General features: G+C 35.8%; 1 protein-coding gene and 2 long non-coding RNA genes across 3 annotated transcripts; 1 reads left to right on the top strand and 2 right to left on the bottom strand.

Moving 5' to 3' along the window:
• Positions 1–1,396: 1,396 nt before the first annotated feature.
• Positions 1,397–6,370, bottom strand: LOC145219053 (uncharacterized). The gene is made up of 2 exons (XR_013857831.1): positions 2,177–6,370; positions 1,397–1,976 (listed from the first exon to the last, which is right to left on the bottom strand). It is a non-coding gene; the product is annotated as an uncharacterized LOC145219053 (long non-coding RNA).
• Positions 6,371–12,277: 5,907 nt separating this feature from the next.
• LOC145219048 (uncharacterized) lies at positions 12,278–13,826 on the top strand. The gene is made up of 2 exons (XR_013857826.1): positions 12,278–13,418; positions 13,495–13,826. It is a non-coding gene; the product is annotated as an uncharacterized LOC145219048 (long non-coding RNA).
• Positions 13,827–17,394: 3,568 nt separating this feature from the next.
• On the bottom strand, positions 17,395–18,338 carry LOC145219599 (zinc finger BED domain-containing protein 5-like). The gene is made up of 2 exons (XM_080086942.1): positions 17,529–18,338; positions 17,395–17,448 (listed from the first exon to the last, which is right to left on the bottom strand). The coding sequence occupies exons 1-2, from the start codon at positions 18,336–18,338 to the stop codon at positions 17,395–17,397; spliced, it is 864 nt and encodes a 287-aa protein (XP_079943068.1).
• Between the last annotated feature and the right edge of the window lie 811 nt (positions 18,339–19,149).

The raw sequence follows: 19,149 nt of genomic DNA, 5'->3' as shown, positions 1-19,149 counted from the left end.
TGAATGTGACAGAAACTACAGGCAGGCTAAAACACAGAAGGTATCCCCTAGCATTTTTTGAAGCTCTACGACTATGGCATCAAGGAGGCTTTAAATTTTGTCAAAAACAAACAATTTAATTAGTGGATTGTGTAACTTTACCACTAGTAATCTTTACAGAGGTTAGAATAAAGGCCAAGAAGAATCATAAGAAACAAATTTAATTGCGTGACAAATGTTTACTATCTGAATGTGCAAAAGCACGCGTGCCATTTTTAAATGCTCTGCGTGCCACTTTTGGCACGCGTGCCACGTGTTGGACACCCCTGCTGTACATTAATGGAAAAGAAGCCTTTTCTATTTCGATATATTTCTGCATTTTCTCCCCCAGGTGAGGCAATCGGAATATGAAGACAATCAATTGCTCCAATAACATTGGGAAAATCTGCTACTGCATGAAATTCCAAATTTACGTCTGCAATTCCAACTTTTCAATTGGGTTGATTCTGTCTCTTATGTTTCTTTTCAACAGTCTTGTGGTTTTGGTGCGTTATCTACACTTTCTATCGCCTGTATTACATCCATTACTGCTTCGAAATTTTTTTTTTAATCCGTGTTAAGTATTATTTTTTCATTTTTTGGTTAATACACACAAATAAAGCTTAATTAAACACAAAACCTACTTTTTATCCCGATCAAAATGCATTAAAATTTTGCCCATTTAATCCGAGATTAAGATTTAATCTAGGTTGGTAAATACGACTACCAGGTTACTTAATCTAGGATTACGTTAATCTAACTTGGTGAAACACCACAAACGTAAAAAGGTTTTTGATTTTGTTTATTTAGTAACATGTTTTTTCACCCTATCCTGTCATTTTTTACAACTTACGACGAACATGTAACGAAAGTGAGGATTTGAATGAAAGCTAGGAAGAGTAGAAATTTAGATTTGGAAACATGCATCGACAATATAATTCGGTTTTGGCTATAATTTCTTGGGCTTGGATGAAATACACAGGGTGGCGAATGGACAAATCAGATATCGTTTTCTAAAATGTGTGTACTTATTGTTCATGCACATTTGCCCAATAAACCAATTTGTTTGAATAAATGTGGTCACGATCAGACATTTTTTTATTTGCAGATCGTTTGGAATCAACGATGAATAAGGCAATTATCGTCTACTGTTTTTAAGTACAGTTGAACAGCGGATGAGTCAATAAAGAAGTCGTGGTTTGGTAAGGCTTATAAGAATGTTCTGCATGTGTAGTCTCTAAAACATCAACTATGTAAAAATAATGCCAAATGTAGCGGAACAAGTTCTTAAACCAAATTTTCCAATTATGCCTAGCTAGAACGGAAAACAAATCTTGCATCAAAAAAGCACGGCGCCTGGGTAATTTCGTTCAAAATATTATTTACCGTTACTCCTGGTCGTAATAAAAATTTGATTTATGTACATTTATTTACTAAATTTTATAACATTACCGCAAATTTGTAAAAAAAAAACAGTATACTGACAGACAGGAATAGTTTTTTTGGGCCACCCAGACATTAATTGCTCTCGGAGTATGTTGAAGATTTGTGGTCTGTCACACCAACTTCAGTGAGGAAGTTGGCCTGGCGAGTTACAAAAGAAAATAATATAAAACACCCAGCAAACTAAAGCTGGGATACACTTCCTATCGCAAAACCAGATTGATCCATGTTTAGCAACTACAGCTGGTAAAAAAGCCATCGTTACCGCGGCAGTTCATTTAACGGTTCACTATAGGAATCATTTTCTAACAAATGTACCTACTGGATCTGTTGGCACAGCAAATCAAAGTGAAGACTCTTAGCTTTTATCTGCCAATCATGAAGCACATGTGTCTATAACTTTGATTGATTAAAAAATATTTTCACCGAAGAGAAGTTCCTTGGTGGATATGTCTGTGACAGACCTGCTACTTCTGTTCCATTTACTGATGACACATCTTCTTTTCCTTCCCCTTCTACAATTGGAGAAATAAAACGAATCGACAAAACATTGAGATTTTTGTATGAAAATGTTTTGTGTGCATTTACCGTAATTTTCCATGTATAATGCGCAAAATTTACTTAATTTATTGTCCTAAAATCTAGGGTGCGCATTATGCATGGGTACAACAAATTTTGAAGAAAATCTGCCTCGAAATAAAACTTTAAATCACACCTTTCTTCTTGTTTGTTGTCAATCAATTCATAATTGACGACACATCGTTTGATGCGATGGTGCAATCCTTGATGGTGTGTTATTGTCAAATACTGCACACTGCCCATTTAGCGACAACGTAAATGGGGTGATATCATTGCCGATATGCAACGGATCGAACGAAAATTTTGTATATAAGTTTGAATTTAATTATTCTGATTTTTAGGTATTTTAATCTGATACATATTAAACTTCATTTGTGTTTTAAAAATAAAAATGTTCTCTGCAAGTATTAAGATCGGTTCCGCTTGAACGCGACCAGTAAGATCTCGTTTGCTGTCACGATGTACCCTACACAATTCCTAAACATTTTTCGCTGTCGAGTTTGCGAGCACATGCGCAGTGATACTGACCGGCAGAATAACATCCGGTTGTTTCAAAAGATGATCTTTTTTCTGAAATAATTTTTTGTTTACGGATTTAAGAGTAAAAATTTGGGTGCGTATTATACATGGGTACAGGCTTTTTTCCAGCATCGACATGCCATTTTTAGGGTGCGTATTATACACGGGGGCGCACTATACTTGGAAAATTACGGTATTTTATGGTTTAACATAAAATGTATTTGTAATTTTTCTGATTTATACCGTACAAAAAATGTGTACACCTGCAAAAGTGACTGAATTTTCTGAAATAAATTGAAATGACATGCAAAACGTAATACCAAAATAAGCCATGTAATACAAAATGACACATGCCAAATGGCAACTATATAATTCATATGTCATTTATTTTTCGAATAAGTAAGGTCTCTTTCACAGAGGACTCGAGGTGGAAGAAAAGCCTTACATTTTTGTCATTATTGGAACCAGTAGATCCTAAATTTAATGCAGTGCCATTTAATTTTTTACGGGGGGCACAGGACTTACAGGGTTAGAAGAAGGGGCCACGAGGCCAAAAAGATATTTTAAAGGATGAAAACCATTGCTGTAGACCGTCTGTAATGATTGGAAAACAAATGATGAGGGCAATTACTTTGAATTACAAAAACCACCAGTAAATTGGCTTGGAAAAATCACAAGACAAAACCTACAGGACCACCAGTTTTTCTAACAACGTAAGCAAAAATTTAGCAACAGCAAGTTCATTCAAAATGACAAATGCTGAATTTTCAAAAAATAAAAAGGTCCTTCCTTTTATGTTTGAAAGGACATCTCTTAACGGCGACTGAAGTACGAAAACTCAATACACAATGAATGGCAGATGAGCAAAAAAAGGTTCAAATTGCTGTGACACTTGCTGTTGCTGAAGTATATAATGTACAACACCCACACCAAAGGGTTGAAAAAGCTCGACTGATGTTGGAGGCTCGTGACTTTACTACATCTGGAAAGTGTTGTATGTGCCTTGTACTTACAATAAATATAGTTTTACTGTGTATGGTTTAATTTTTAATTGTGTTTGAAAGATGTTCAACCAGAGCCCACAACGATGATTACGAGGTTTGCACTATTGACATACCTCTGTATAATGTTTAAAGATAAAATTAAACATGATTAACCTTTCAATTGTGTTTGACAAATGTATCAGTGCCATCATCACAACAACAAGATGTTGCAAGGTTTGTGTCATTAACTACTTCTGTATAGTTAAATGTTTAAAGACAAAATGAAATATGATTAACCTTTTAATTGTGTTTGTCAGATGTTCAACCAGAGCCATTACAACAACAAAGATGATTTGCAAATCCTAAAATATTGTTAGTTCTTTGTGTGGCTGTTTGTTTCGTAGAGATCAAGTTTCTTTTGTTTTTTTCACGGGGTTTAACCCATGACAAAAAATTAAGAAGAACCCCATTTTACAAAAAATGTAAGTATGTGGCATTGTTATTGTACTTGTAATAACATATTGGCAGTGGGTACAGTAAGGTGGTTGCTGTTAGTAAAATGTCAATTGCTTGTGTCTTTGAAACAGCCAATGACACAACTATTTTTGTAGATTACACACAAGGAGATCGCCAACAGGTGAGTGCGTCGCCATCAACTTCCTTGCTTTGTGCACAGAAACAGTGCGTAGCTTACGTATTTTTAAGAAGGCATTTTTTTACCAAAAACATTGAATGCGAATCACCTGTGCCATAATAAAGTGTCTTAATATTCTTCTTGAAAAAGGAAGGTAATTGTACTTGTAATAGTTTCAAAATGTGATTTTAAAAAATAAAAGCAAATAAAAAAATACAGAAGCAAACTTAACAATGAAGGTTTATTATTAAACAGTAATTATGTGTGTAAGATGATTTAACGTAAATTTATTCATTCTACGAATTCAATATTTGAATCAATGAGCGTGTAGGCATTGTAGTCTTCATCCACTTAAGCAATGAGATGCGAGGTACTAGTTTAAATATAAAATAAATGTTCATTTCTACAGGTTATACGCTATCGGCAGTTAAGCTTTAGTACTAAATGTCCTACTCAAGATATATGTTGTATTTAGAAAAAAATGTCAAGAAATGCAAAGTAAGTGAATGTGGTGTAAACTGAAACTACTTGTTGGGCGCTATAATATTGTTCTTACCTCTAAAGCAAGAACAGATTAAGCAAATCAGACTTGTAATCATGGATCGTAACTGCGCAATGTCATACACTAGTCATCTCAAAGCTGCTTTAATTAAATACTATGAGGTGAACGAAGTTCAAAGCATCAACACGCTTTTAAATGATACTATCTTGGGTGATAAACGGCCTTCCGCACTTCTTAATGATATGAAATCTATCTCTTCTTGGCAATTACGGCAGTCTCAGTCCCACAATTGAAACGCTTCTCAAAAAGTTATTTCTTGACCTCCTTCCATCTAATGTGCGTTTGATACTGGCTTCAGACTATGGCGTGAGGATGGAAACGCTTGCAGCAAAAGCAGATTCTATCCTGTCAATCAGTTCCCTGGAAGTTTAGCCTCGCAAACAGTTTCTTCTCTGTCTTCTAAGGCTCTACAAGAAAATTTGGCGACCCAGACGCTTATCAATAATAATATTCAACTACAGGTTAATAAGTTTGTTGATGAGCAAAGCCACCGCCACTTTGGAACTTGTTTGCGAAATGTCTTTAAAATCTCTCGAAGTGCTTAAACCGAGCCACTACCCAATCCACCTCCTCTTTGAAACTCTTTCTGTAACTTTTTTCGCTTATCTTTTATAGATATTTGTTAGCGTTACGTCTACCCGTTTGATATACGTGTGGTATTTTTTCGCATATACGTCACTTTGGGTCTTGCTTACTTTTGAATAGAAAAGAGCGTCATGTCACTTAACTTTAGCTGTTTAAGAAATGTGTAGCGTTTCAGTCCGTTTATTAGCTTTAGAAATCCTCATTTCCTATGCCGAGGTGTGATATTGTGGGTTATCGTTTGGCTTCTTCAAGGCAGCCATCATCTTTATTTACTAGTTTTACCCCACGGTCTGTTTGGAGTTGACAAGGCCAGTCCTCCACAGACAAACTGCCTACAGATGGCTTAGCCGTAAATCACCATCAGATACTTTTAACGATGAATCTCGAGATATGTCCTTGAATTATAAGGTACGACAGCTACACTACATGTTTACGTGCTGAGTTTGTCTTAGGGTGTAGATGATTGTGCAGACTGTTTTCAAATATAACACCGCACGTATATTCTTGTTTGGCCCGTTATCAATATTTAACATGACAGTTTGGTTCATTAGAAGGTTCGCGCCGCAAAGTAAAAAGTAACTTTCTATTACACTATGTATTAACTCTGATTTAAGTTTCAATAGATTGCCAAGATGCAAGAAATACAAAGTGGAAGACCCATCCAACTTCATTGATGCGCAGCTTGTGCTAGATGATCATCCGAAAATTCCAAAGCAGTCGCCATGCCAACAAGCAAGTTTTTTGAAGAGTAGCCCCCCTGCTACAAAGTCGTCATTGACAAATGGACGAGAGATGCTGGCGCACTCGCTTCTGTTTGAACATGCACGGATGGATGGATGGTTCATCGCAATTTGCGCATCATGAACATTAATGGAATTGCAGAAGAAGAAGATATGGAACAAGCAGACTTGTAACTAACATTCCGGAAACCATTTTGAGCGAGGAGGGCTTCTGTAGCAAAGTGTATTTTTATTTTAACGGCATATCAGGCACGTCAATACATCTTCCTTATCTAAAATCACATGCCCTAGCACTTACTTATATTTACGTTTTCCAATCCAACAAAAGATCAGACTTACTTATTTACTAACTTACTCAGTCTTAAGTGACTAATGAAGTTGTCGCCTACGTTATACCTTACGTTTGTTGTCGTTTTATATATTTTGTTTAATAAACCTTGTTTAACGTTCTTGTTGTTATTAGTCAGGTGTCGTTCAGAGTTTTATTTTTTGAGTTGGATCGCGCGTTTTCCTGTTTTGATCTAACGTTGCATATCACCGCAGCCATTATAATGTTGTTTATTGCAACATTTTGTTACGGTACCTGGTAAAATGCATGCTTCACTCCATTCTTTTTTCATACGTTTTCTTTTACGATTTGCAATTCTGATTTCATTTTTTCAAATCAAGAGATAAAACAGGTAGGATTAAGCAATGGCGTTTTTACGCACTGACATTTACGCACTATTACGAGGGCACCAAAAAGCTTCCATGGACGAGATGGAACGTGGACAAGTAATGTAAAATCAAACTATGTACAAGGTTAAGAGCGAGAGATTACAGCAATATTTAACAAACTCAGGCAAACAACGAGAAGCGCATCGGCATCTTGGTTTTATTTAACTTTTAGACAGCGACAGTGGGGGAAGTTTAAAAGGCTTTTGTGACCATTAACCGACTTTGTCGCAATGTAGCCGAACTGGGGAAGTGGCACCGAAAATGAGCCAAAACCAGAATGTCCAGGCGAAAAATATTTCTTTATTTTACCACAAACCGCATAACTATTGTCATATAAATTGCTTAATTCGCCGCAATTATTTGAAATAAGGAAGACACAATTACTTCCGCAAATATGTTTGATGGCCTTTGTGTCATTTAAAATTTGTTTTAGACCCTTGGACAGGATGCTAGTCCTGGTTTGGTTATTGATTTCTCGTACACTACAATGACAAACAATTTTTAATGTTCAAGTTTTGCAAAATAATGGAGGAAAATGTAATTAATAAAGTGATGTTCTTGCTTTATTCAATTCCAGCATAAGCGATTACCAAAAATCGCAACATAAAAGACAACTCTGCTGGCTCACAATAGCTTTAGAGATAAGCACCCAGGTTAGTATGGCGTTTTTTTACTTCTGCACTATACAAAACAATTTTAGGACCAGAATACAGTAAGCAAGTAGTCATTATGTTGGTGAAGCATGACAGAAACTCAGATAAAACATTTCAAGGATGTTTTCAGGAAAAACATAAAAGGAAAATGAAAGGCCTAGAGCAGTGCTCTTCAACCTTTTTACTGGCACGGAACCTATAAGATATTTTGTCAAACTTTTCGGAACCCCTCATAAAATAACTTTAACCAATGTAATACAAGTAGACGACATCAAAGAAAAAAGATCAAGCACATCATAAAAGTTGACTTCAATTCAACGATTCACTAAAACGTAGTGTGCAGGCATCTTCAAACTAACCCCATGCACAGGGTCAACTTTGCCGAACCTGAAACAGTGGACGCAACACCTGACCGGATTTCTTTGATAATTTTGGAGTCGCTTTAGATCCAACAACGCGCCCCGGGGCTGGACAACTTCTATGGCCTTGCGGCTTTTCATCATCTAATTATCGCTGCTTTATCCACTCGTTTGTTGATTGAACCGTTCTCTTTCCTTTTTCTGTGTATATAAACGCGCTTGTTTTCGCTTGTACTTTATATTTCACTGATTATGACAAAAGTTTTTTGTCGAAACGTTTGTTCAATAAAATGAATAAGTTTAATTCTTTTTCTTTAATTAGTAACCTTGGTAATGGTTTGAGAGTTTTCGGCAAAATAATTTTTGCAGTCCTAAAATCTTTGTTTGGTGTGGTTTTTGATTGGGAGATAGTTGTTGCATCATTGAAGTGTACATCCACGCTATCTGTTTGTTGATATATGTAGATTAATTGCTGCTCACTGCTATCGGATTGTTGTTTACTCACTGATATCTGATTTTGTTTTGACTTTTATCTGATTTTACATAACTGATTGTGATTTATAAAAGCATATGAGTCAATAAATAATAAGCTGCAGACAGTGCACACTGTTTCGACCTATAAGGTCTCATCAGTGCAGAGACCCGAAACAGTGTGCACTGTCTGCAGCTGATTGTGATTTACTATCAACTGTAAATTTCTTTCAGGAACACAAAATTATTGGGTTTAAATGGCTGCTTAACACAACTTGTCCTGGTGCACATTATTGTACCCAAAATTCTCCCCAAATTTGTGAACAACTCCATATATTGGGGGTGTATGTTGAACTCTATATGTAGTGGCCCAGTGCGTGCATGAAAGAATTAAAGGCCACATGTAATGCTGAACTTGCGGCATATAAATGTATGAAATCAGCATATGCAACAACTCTTGTAGCTTTTAATGTGAAGGCAGCACATTTTTTTTAATTTAGTCAGATAGAAGCAGTTTTCTTTTGTCATTTGTATCCTAACATTGTATTATGTTTGAAGCTAATTTGCACGTAAACTTTTAATAATTCACCGTGCATTGTCACACTAAAATGTTTGAGTCCAAGAGATTTTGTAGACTGCGTCGTATACTATTTTGGCATTTTAGAGGAGCCCGTTAGAATGCATCGAATGCGTTTGAGGATGTTGCAGAAGATGTTATACATCATATGGTGGAACATGGCACCACAGAGCTTTCAAATCATCACATGGTGTTGTGATGTCTGTCGATACTGGTGAAGTTTTAGATGCTGTTGTAATGAGCAGGACATGTGAAATATGTAAAAAAGTCTGTTCGGAATGGATTAAGGACTATATAAAAAAGGGCAAGTGTTCTTGTAACTATGAAGGTCCAATAAAAGCATGGAGACAGATGCGCTATACTTGCATACTACGCGACTACGCTTTGCGCAATTTTAGTGTTTTTTATATTTTTTTATTCAAAGCAAACGATGCATTAACTTTGATTCCTCTGAAAATGATTCATGCTTGGAGTAAGTCCTGTTAGACATTATTGACAACTAGTGTTATTATAAGACAATCACAAATGCATTCATTATAATTTAATTTTAACGGATTTAACAATATTAGTTTTGTTTGTTTCGAACATCACTTGATGTCAAAACCTATCTCTTCGGACAAACGTCCTTCTCATTTGCCAAAGTAGGAAAAAGTCAAACTACAGCCGCAGAGCTGTGCAAAGCAGAGTTTCAACCTCTGCAAGTCGATTGCCATCAAGCCAGATGGAATACTGTTTAGAGAAATAATTAACTAATGACAAACAATAACTAAATTAGTAGTAATTTTGCTTTTTGAAAAGGAAAAAGTCACACCACAGCGGCGGAGCTGTACAAAGCAGAGTCTCAACCTCTGCAAGTCGATCGCCATCAACTCAGAGGTAAAGTGTGAAATGTTTAACTAAGTTTTTGTACACTTATTCCAAAAATTTAAAAACAAATTAACTTTTGTGGATATCAGCAATCGCCTTAAGAGGAGAGTTGATTTTATAGAAAGATACTGTGACGAAAATCCGTCTGTAAATTCAATTCAAAACCCCAGTCCAAACAGAATCAACCGTACTCGTACACAGTATTTTACAGGATATACATTTCACCAAAAAGTTTACCGTCTGTAAATACAGCGCAAGAAGAAGCTAAACCGGTCTTTTGTCTTTTGCGAGAACAACATGGTTGGCTGGAACGTTAAGTGGAAACGGTGATAAAAGGGCACAATACAATGTACATTTTGAGAATGTTGCCCTGTTAAACAGCTAGCCGCTTGTTCAACCGAAAAGTGACCTAAGATTTTTTGAAAGCCAAAAAGATAATTTGGAAAGCCTCATTGCCAAATTGGACAAGCAACGCACCACGTGCCAGAGCAGCGTTTCATGCCGCCCGGCGTTTACACTGTGAGCCCAGCCTTGCCTTTTCAAATCGCCCGAGGTGTGATGAGTGTGCTGAAGAGTTTCTTGTTCAACATTTTTTTCTGGCACTAAGACTCGTTGCGAAACGTTTTGGTCGTGAGAAATCCATCGACTTTAAAAGAAGCGGTTGATGTGGTGACCACCAGTGGCGGCTCGTGCCTAAAATTACTGGGGGTGCTGCTTCGAGACCGTGTATTGCAATTCCACGGAAAACTGACACCGTAAAACACGTGACTTTGCCACGCAATTTACTATTTTCTGATAGGTGGCGCACGGGATCAATGGCGCGTAAATGGCGTATTATATTGGAACCCGTTTAATTGTGTTTTGTTACTTTCTTGTGACAAAAATATCTAATATAAGTGGCGTATTCCAAGAAAAAAATACCAAACTTTCCAGTTAAAGTCTAATGTGTGGCTTGTTACTTTTGTTTGAAAAAATATTTGTGTTAATGCATTTCAGCTAAAAATGGAAAATTTTGTGTTTCAAAATTGCACTATACAAAGTATAACGATGCGGGAGGGTGGGGTAAAGGTAAATGTGAAATAGCTAATAAAGAATGAAGAAAGTTCAATATGAATAATTTAAAATATTGTGTTTGTTGCAGAGAAAACGGACATTTAAAAAAAGAGAGAAACGGTAAGATTAAGGTTTTATCGTTAAGTAAAATAGTTTTTGTGTAAAGCATAGTTCCAATTGTTTAATAAACATCAATTAATTTTTAGATTCATACCATATCACAGATTTTGTGAGCTGCAAAGGTTAGTGAATTTTGTAAAATAAGTTTTTATTGGAAAGTGTATGTTTTATATTTCTAACCCTACTTTTATTTTAAAGGCTGAAGAGGATTTCCCCAGCAGCTAAGTAAACAAGATATTATCATTTTTCATGCAAACCGTGTAATGTATTATTTGTTTACAGATGGTTGCCCAGGGAAGTGTTTTTTCAAGAAGTAAGGCCTATTTTTTAATTTGTGTCTTTTGTATATACAGCTAATGTGACACTATTGTTTTATTGCAGAACTTAGAACAAAATAATGAAACTGTAAGTTTGTGTTGATGTCTAATTTAATGTTGTAATGTAATGGTACAACTAATGACACTATTGTGTTTTTGTAGAATGTAGAAAAAGAAAATGAAACTGTAAGTTTGTGTTGATGTCTAATTTAATTTAATAATGTAATGGTACAACTAATGACACTATTGTGTTTTTGTAGAAAATGAAACTGTAAGTTTGTGTTGATGTCTAATTTAATTTAATAATGTAATGGTACAACTAATGACACTATTGTGTTTTTGTAGAATGTAGAAAATGAAACTGTAAGTTTGTGTTGATGTCTAATTTAATAATGTAATGGTACAACTAATGACACTATTGTGTTTTTGTAGAATGTAGAAAATGAAAATGTAAGTTTGTGTTGATGTCTAATTTAATTTAATAATGTAATGGTACAACTAATGACACTATTGTGTTTTTGTAGAATGCTGAAAAGTAAAAAGATTTGTAAGTATGCATAGTACATGCATCCCATGACAAATGTAGTTTTGTTATCGACCTGTTTTTTGTGTTTCGCAGAAAAAGGAAATACAAGTTTTGGGAGTTGCTTATGGTGTTATTCTTTTAGGTTCATGGGAAAGAATTAACACTTATTAGCACAAAGCTACAGGGTAGTTGATGACAGTTTAGGGCAGGGATAATTAACTTTTTTTGCAATTGCTAATGAAATATTATGAGAATTCCAACCACACCCATGAGGCTCTCATTTGTGGTCGTTGGCATTTTTGTTAACCCAGACGCCTCGCCAGTAGCCCTATGAAACTGGGGGTTTGTAGTACAACCGCACATGTTGAGCGTTCAAGCCTTTAGGTCTTATAACCAGCTTAGGCTATTGGTTAACCACACCTTTTGAGCGTTCAAGACTGCAGCAGACTTCTTGGTTAACCACACCGATAAGGCGTTCAAGCAAAAAAGCTTATTGGTTAACCACACTCAGGCGTTCAAGCAAAAATGCTTATTGGTTAACCACACTCAGGCGTTCAAGCAAAAATGCTTATTGGTTAACCACACTCAGGCGTTCAAGCAAAAATGCTTATTGGTTAACAACACTCAGGGTATCAAGCAAAAACAAATATTAAAAAAATAATGAGCACATAACATTAGTTTTTGCTGTTCTTGGTTAAAACATCTGTACTTTATTCTAATCTTTATTCATAACTAGTTAGCGTAACTGCCCAAAGGATGTGTAATAACTTTTCTACAGCACAAAACACCCTGTTGCAAAATTCGCAACACCTTCACTAACATTTAAAACTTACTTTAAACTTAGTGCTTGCCTTCATAAGTGAAATGAATCATAGCGTTGTAGCAAGAAGCAATTATTTAAAAATAAAATCCATTCTCCTATTTTTAATTTTAGCAAAACGATCAATAACTTTCTCCTTTATTTCCAAATGATAACTAAGAAACTGTTTTTCTATTGTAAGCACTGCAAGTGCATTAAGTCTTTCTGAATTCATTGTGCTTCTTAAAAAAGTTTTTATCCTTTTCAGTGTAGAAAAGCATCGTTCTGCTTCTGAAGTAGTCATGGGAATTGTTAAAAGGATTTTAATTAGTTTTGTAATTTCACTCAAAACATCCTCCAGATTTTTTTCCAAGACAAATTTCAAAAGCTCAAGTAACTTGCAATATTCATGAATGTCAGATCTACTGTAGAACACTTTTAGTTCAGTTTCCAGCTTTTCTTTGTCCACAAAAGGATATGCATGAGTGGTCACTGCTATCTCATCTGTAGGAAGTTCAATCTTAAAACTAGTGAAACATTTCCTGTCAAACAATTTGGCAGCTACCAGGTGTTTAGTGGAAGAGTATCTGTCCATTATATCAACACATATACAGTCACACACCTCCTTGGCTTCTGCCTTGAGTGTTGTTGAAGAACTTTCACAGTAATTTGAATTTCTTATTTCAGAAATAGCATACTTAAAATTAGTTATGTATTCATTGACCTTGAACACTTCAATTTCCCGAGATTGCATTTGGTTGTAAATAATTTCGACATGAGGCATAATCTGATAAAAAAGCTCTAACCAAAACTTGAAATTATCATCAGTCAAGTATTTCAAAATTCCTGTCGCTTCTGCAATCGTTTGATCTGCCTTTGATGTTTCCTGAATTTCAGTAAGGCATTTTTTTAATGGTGGCAAATTTTCATAAACTCTTATTATGGTCCGAATATTGAAGTTCCACCTTGTAGGAGATGGACGAGGAATCCTGACATCCATATGTTTCTTGAGAATAGAAACACGTTGTGGTGATCTTGAGAAAAATGTTGGAATGGCCAAAACATTAGAAAAGAATATTCTTGCATTTCGACTAATACTTGCTGCATTTTTCATAATTAAATTGAGTTGATGTGCATAACAGTGGATGAAATGCGCATTACCATACACTGCTTTTATTTTTGCTTGAACTCCAGCTTTTTTGCCCCTCATCACATTTGCACCATCAAAAGTCTGTGCTATTAATTTTTGTTGGTTTCCTTGAAGTATTATGTTCAATTGTTCTAAAATACATTTTGATATGCCATCAGCTGTTTGATTTTCTGGAGTAAAAAAACCCCAAAAGCGCTCATATATTTTTCCATCCAATAAGTACCGAAGCACAATGACCGTTTGTGTAATTTCCGAAACATCTGTAGTGTCATCAGCCATGACGGCAACAAAAGAAGATCTTTTGATTTCTGCCCTTATCTCATCACGGTAAATTTGTAGAAGGCAGTCAAGTATTTCATTTTGAATTGTCTTTGAAACACCTTTGAAAACTGTACTTGTTTCTAAGTGTTTCTTTAAATCTGGATCTAACTTAGATGCAAAATTGACTAAACCCTTGAACACCCCTGGGTTAACTGCATCATCTTTTTCATCATGTCCACGTAAGGGGGTTTCAAAATTTCCACAGAATAAAATGCAGTCTAGTATTTTAGACAAAATTTCACGATTCTTTTGTACCTGTTTGTTGTGTTCATCAATTGAAAGTCTATAAGCCTTGCTAAGAGTTTTGCTAATATCAACAGTACCCAGTAGGGAAAGTGAAACTGCATTGTCCACATGCTTCTTTGATTTCTCATGTCTTTCTGCTTTTTCATTTATTCTGCCTATATTTCTAAAACCTTCCTTTGTCCAGCATGTTTCATTGTCTCCAAACAGCAAACATGAAAAACAGAACAGTGCATTTTTAACTTCACAGCCACAAAGCCATTTTTTTTTTTGGTACCATTCACAATTAAAACTGCGTATGTATTTCTTTTGATTGCTTATTCCTGATTGACATACTGGAATAGCAGGTGTTGGACGCCCTTTTTTCTTTATGCTAACTTTTTCAGCCGATGATAGTTGTGAAAACTTGAGCTGCTGAAGCTCACTTACAGTCACACAACCCGAATCTTGAAAAGCCATGGTTTGTTCAAATTCATAAATAACTGTAAAACGTGATCAAATACAATAGCTGGAAGAATAATTTATAACTGTAAGCCTTGTCTAAGAATGATAACCTGAGACTCGCTACACGGGTTTGACTTTGGAGCTCACTGACGCGAAGCAGACAGCACAACTAGCGCTACGTCACGCGAGGGGCTGCGCGAGCCACAGCCCCCTCTCGCCTATTTCGCCCGGCATGTAGCTTTTCCAAGTGCGCATGCGCACAACTGAAAACGTCATGAAACGTCACGAAACTGGAGCTGCAGCTCCGCCATAGATAACTTATTATTATTTTTATTTTAAAAAATTTTTTTGAATAATACAAAATTTTTTTTTTTAATAAAATGCCGATTAATGCCATAAAAATTATTATTATTATTATACACTGATCAAAAATAAAAACTATATTTAAAGATTGATTTCTATAACAACTTGGAATAGGAATGTCAAGGAAAAATTCTGGGGGTGCTGCAGCTCCGCAGCCCCCTCGCACGAGCCGCCCCTGGTGACCACGATGGAATCAATATGCCCAACCGGAAAGAAAAAACAAGTTATGAAAGCAAATGCCACCTCTGTTGCGAAGAAGGTCATTGGAAGCGGAGTTGCCCACAAGCAGATAAGTCCGGTACAAATCGTGTTCAACATCCTTTAAACTTACGGTGACTGGTGTAAAGGCTGAATCATCAGTTACAAATTATTTGGCCGACAACGACAAAGCTTTTCACGTCGATGGTATAGTGCAGGGATGGCGAACCACTCACCCGCGGTGAGGTTACTATAGGTAGGGTTACCAGATTTCCAAGATTAAAAAGCAACACAACAGTTAACTTTAAGCCCTTTGCCAGATTGCCTATTGCCTTAAATAGAGATTGTTGAGTCAGTTGTGAGGCAACAGAACAACACAATTCAAGTTTTTGGTTGACACCGGGTCTTGTGTGTCTTCGCTGTGTTTTCAAAAAATTTGGACTAGCTTACGATGCGTCTTCTCTTCGCAAATACTAGTTTAAATCTGCAGGAAATATTCCAATACCTTGCTACGGTTCCTTTGATACATCAATGTTTCCTGGTGGTCGCAGTTCTGGGACAGATTGAGGGTATATTGGGGCTAGATTTCTTGCATGAACAAAACTGTTCGAGCAATTTTAGTAATAAAACATTTTTTATTGACAACAACCATTTCAAACAAGCAAACATGTCGACCCTATTTTGTGCAACGCAGGAACAAACTCTCTTCCTGAACATATGCTATGTCTTGTTGACAATTTCAAAGATATTTCCGAGGCCAACATGAACGCAGTTGTCAATGTTGCCTCCTTAATGGAAAGAGTTTTACAAGGTTTACTGTGGGATTCGTGTTTGGTATATGTCGACGATGTGGTATCGTTTGCGAACAATTTTGAAGGAGCTATAGCCAATTTAAGAGCTGTGTTTACCCGATTGAGGCAAGTGGGGCTTAAATTGAAGCCGAAAAAATGTCACTTGTTATCTCGAGAATCTAGTTTTCTTGGGCCTATTGTTTCTCAAAAAGGGGTTCAATGTGATTCAAACAAGCCAAAAGCAGTAAGTGCTTGGCCCAAATCATCTACTGTAAAAGTAGTTCGCTGTTTTCTTGGCTTTGCATCTTATTACCGAAGATTCATAAAACATTAAGCAACCATTTCTAGCCCATTGACGGACATAACGAGAAGGAATAGGAATTTTCAGTGCACAAAAGAATGTGATGGAACATTTTTTTACAAATAATCTACTGGATGACAATCTCAGCAAACCCTTTGCATGTTCCTGTTGATTCTTTTTGTGCTTGTTAGCCTTCTTGGAGGTATTGTACTAAAGTGACAATTCCCACCGTTGACAGTCACTTTGCATTGCTTCACTGTTTTGTCAGGTCCTAAACTTTGAGGTACAAAATTGGTCCAGCTGTTGCAATTTCACCATGTAGACCAGTGGTTCTCAAACTTTTTACAGTCTAAGCGCACTTACAATACTACAAATAATTCTGGGCACACTTTATATAAAAATGCACTAAAATGTCATAATTAAGTCAAATAAATAAAACTCAAAAATAAAGAAATTATCTTTTTATTAATGGGAAACATGTGCTTGATGAGCCTGTGAGATTATCTCAATGTTCGGTCTTATGTTTGAGAGGCAAACTCTCATTTCCTCATCGATGCATTCCAGAGTTTCTCTCTTTTTACACTTAATTGTGGCGAGGGTAGAAAAGCCAAGTTCACATAAATATGACGTTGAAAATTAGTTACCAAAGGGAACATTTCTAAACTAGAAATGTATTAGTTACCAATGGGAACATTTCTAAACTCCCTTTAATCGCTGCACTTTTCCAAACGTGTAATTTTTTCTGAAACGCTTTTATCTTGTCAGTGGATGTAAGAACGTTTTGCCTTTTCCCTTGTATACTGGTGTTCAAAATATTGAGATGCTGAAATATATCTGCCAAATATTGTAATTTAGCAATCCAAAATTTACACTGCAAGAGGTCGCAAAAATGTGACTGCTTCATTGCTTCAAAAAATACAAGAAGTTCTTGTCTTAACTCGTGTACACGAGTAAGCACTTTGCCTCTTGATAGCTCTTGAGATTCCATATTGGTACAGATTTTTTCAAATAACCGCGATTTTGCAGGTCTTACTTTTATAAAGTTTACCATCTTAACAACTTCATCTAAGACCTCTCTTAAATTCTCTCCTAAGGTTTTTGATATCAAGGCCTCTCTATGCAGAAAGCAGTGAGTTACAATAACATTCTCGTTTTTCTTCTTCATAAAAGATACAAGTCCCTTGATACAACCTACCATAGAAGGTGCTCCATCTGTGCAAATGCCTACACACGATTTCCACGATAACTGCCACTTATCAAGGTAGTCATTCAGAATGTTAAAAACGTCCTCACCTTTAGTAGTCACACTTAATTCTTTGCAAAAAAGAAACTGGTTTGTTATTTCGTTTTCGTTAATAAAACGAACGAATGCTATGAGTTGTGCCTTGTTGGTAATGTCGGTAGTTTCATCAACTTGCAGAGCAAAATCTGAAGAGTGGAGTTTATTACCACTTACATTTTTCTCAATATCAGAAGACATTTCCAGAATACGCCTGCGAACAGTATCGTCTGACAGAGGTATCTTGCTTATTTTTAATGCTGCTTCGTTTTCTAACATCGTACTGACAATCTTTTTGCAAGCAGGCAAAATAATTGACTCACCTAAAGTATGAGCTTTCATATTTTGAGCAATCAGTTCAGAGACTTGGTAAGAAGCAATTTGAGCTTTATCAGAAACAGTCACTATACTCTTAAAGGAACTTGCTGTTTTTTGTTGTTGCTCAGACATTCTCTGAAAATAGCTTATGGGTTTATCTTGTAGATAAAAGTGTTTATTTTTAAAATGTTTAGCAAGTTTACTAGGGATCATTGATTCATTGGCCATCTTCATTCTGCAAACTAAACATACAGGCAAAGGATTATCATGACTTCGATAGCTATCATCATATTTACGAGTCGGTCGTGGTTTTGCTTTCTTACTAGTACATTTTTTTACGCTTAAATTTTGGTCACTTTCGGCGTCAACTTCATCAATGTCACGCTTGCTCTTAAGAAACTGATCCATATGTAAGAGTAATTTTTTCTAAAGAAAAAGATATTTACATCAACGAAATTTATTCTTAACTATAAAATCCGCATTACAGTTATTTACTACCACCTTTTCTATGAACACTAACTCAGCAACTAGCAATTTCTTTCTGCTTTACAATTACATTCTGAATCTACTCCAACAGTAAAAAACACACATAGACAACTGCTATTATGAGCAACAATGGAAATACAAGTTTTACCGAATGTCTGCGACCGTGCCTGAAATTATCGTAATAATGATGTTAAACGGAAGGAGCCGATAAGAAAATTTATCTAATATGGTAACTATTCTTTTTGTTTTTCTTATTAGAATACTTTTTTAGGAATGCTGTTGGGCACACCTAGATAACCTCTGGGGCGCACCAGTGCGCCCGGGCACACCGTTTGAGAACCACTGATGTAGACTGATTTTCATTTCACATACTTTTGTTATTTCAATGTTTAATCCTAACAGAAAAATATTCATTTACCAAAAATTTACACTAAACCCACCGTGATCTAATATTTATACACAATATGGGAAGGTTGCAGTATATATATTTGGAAAATTTGCTTTTCTGCCCTTTACAAACGGCAAGGCTTTCCAGATAAGACTGCATTTAAAGGGACTAGTTTAATTGAATCTGATTCTTTAAGTTCAAAATATATTTCTTGCAATAATTAGTTTTCTATTTCTTGTTTGTTTGTATAGCTTCATAAACTGAAACACAGTAGTTACGTGAAGTCTAATGCATGTGGTGCCAGAATACTAAATGTCAGAAAGTTTATTAATTAAATAAATGATT

Source organism: Phallusia mammillata, chromosome 3 (assembly GCF_965637545.1).
Source record: "Phallusia mammillata chromosome 3, kaPhaMamm4.hap1.1, whole genome shotgun sequence".
Lineage (NCBI taxonomy): Eukaryota > Metazoa > Chordata > Ascidiacea > Phlebobranchia > Ascidiidae > Phallusia > Phallusia mammillata.
This window is presented reverse-complemented; position numbering and strand designations above follow the sequence as displayed.

What these genes read in the sequence shown, in the direction of transcription:
- LOC145219599 (XM_080086942.1), bottom strand. Translation starts at nt 18,338, where the DNA reads ATGGATCAGTTTCTTAAGAGCAAGCGTGACATTGATGAAGTTGACGCC. An exon ending in CAGATGGAGCACCTTCTATG is followed by an intron (nt 17,449 to 17,528) that starts GTAGGTTGTATC and finishes CTTTCTGCATAG; the next exon opens with AGAGGCCTTGATATCAAAAA.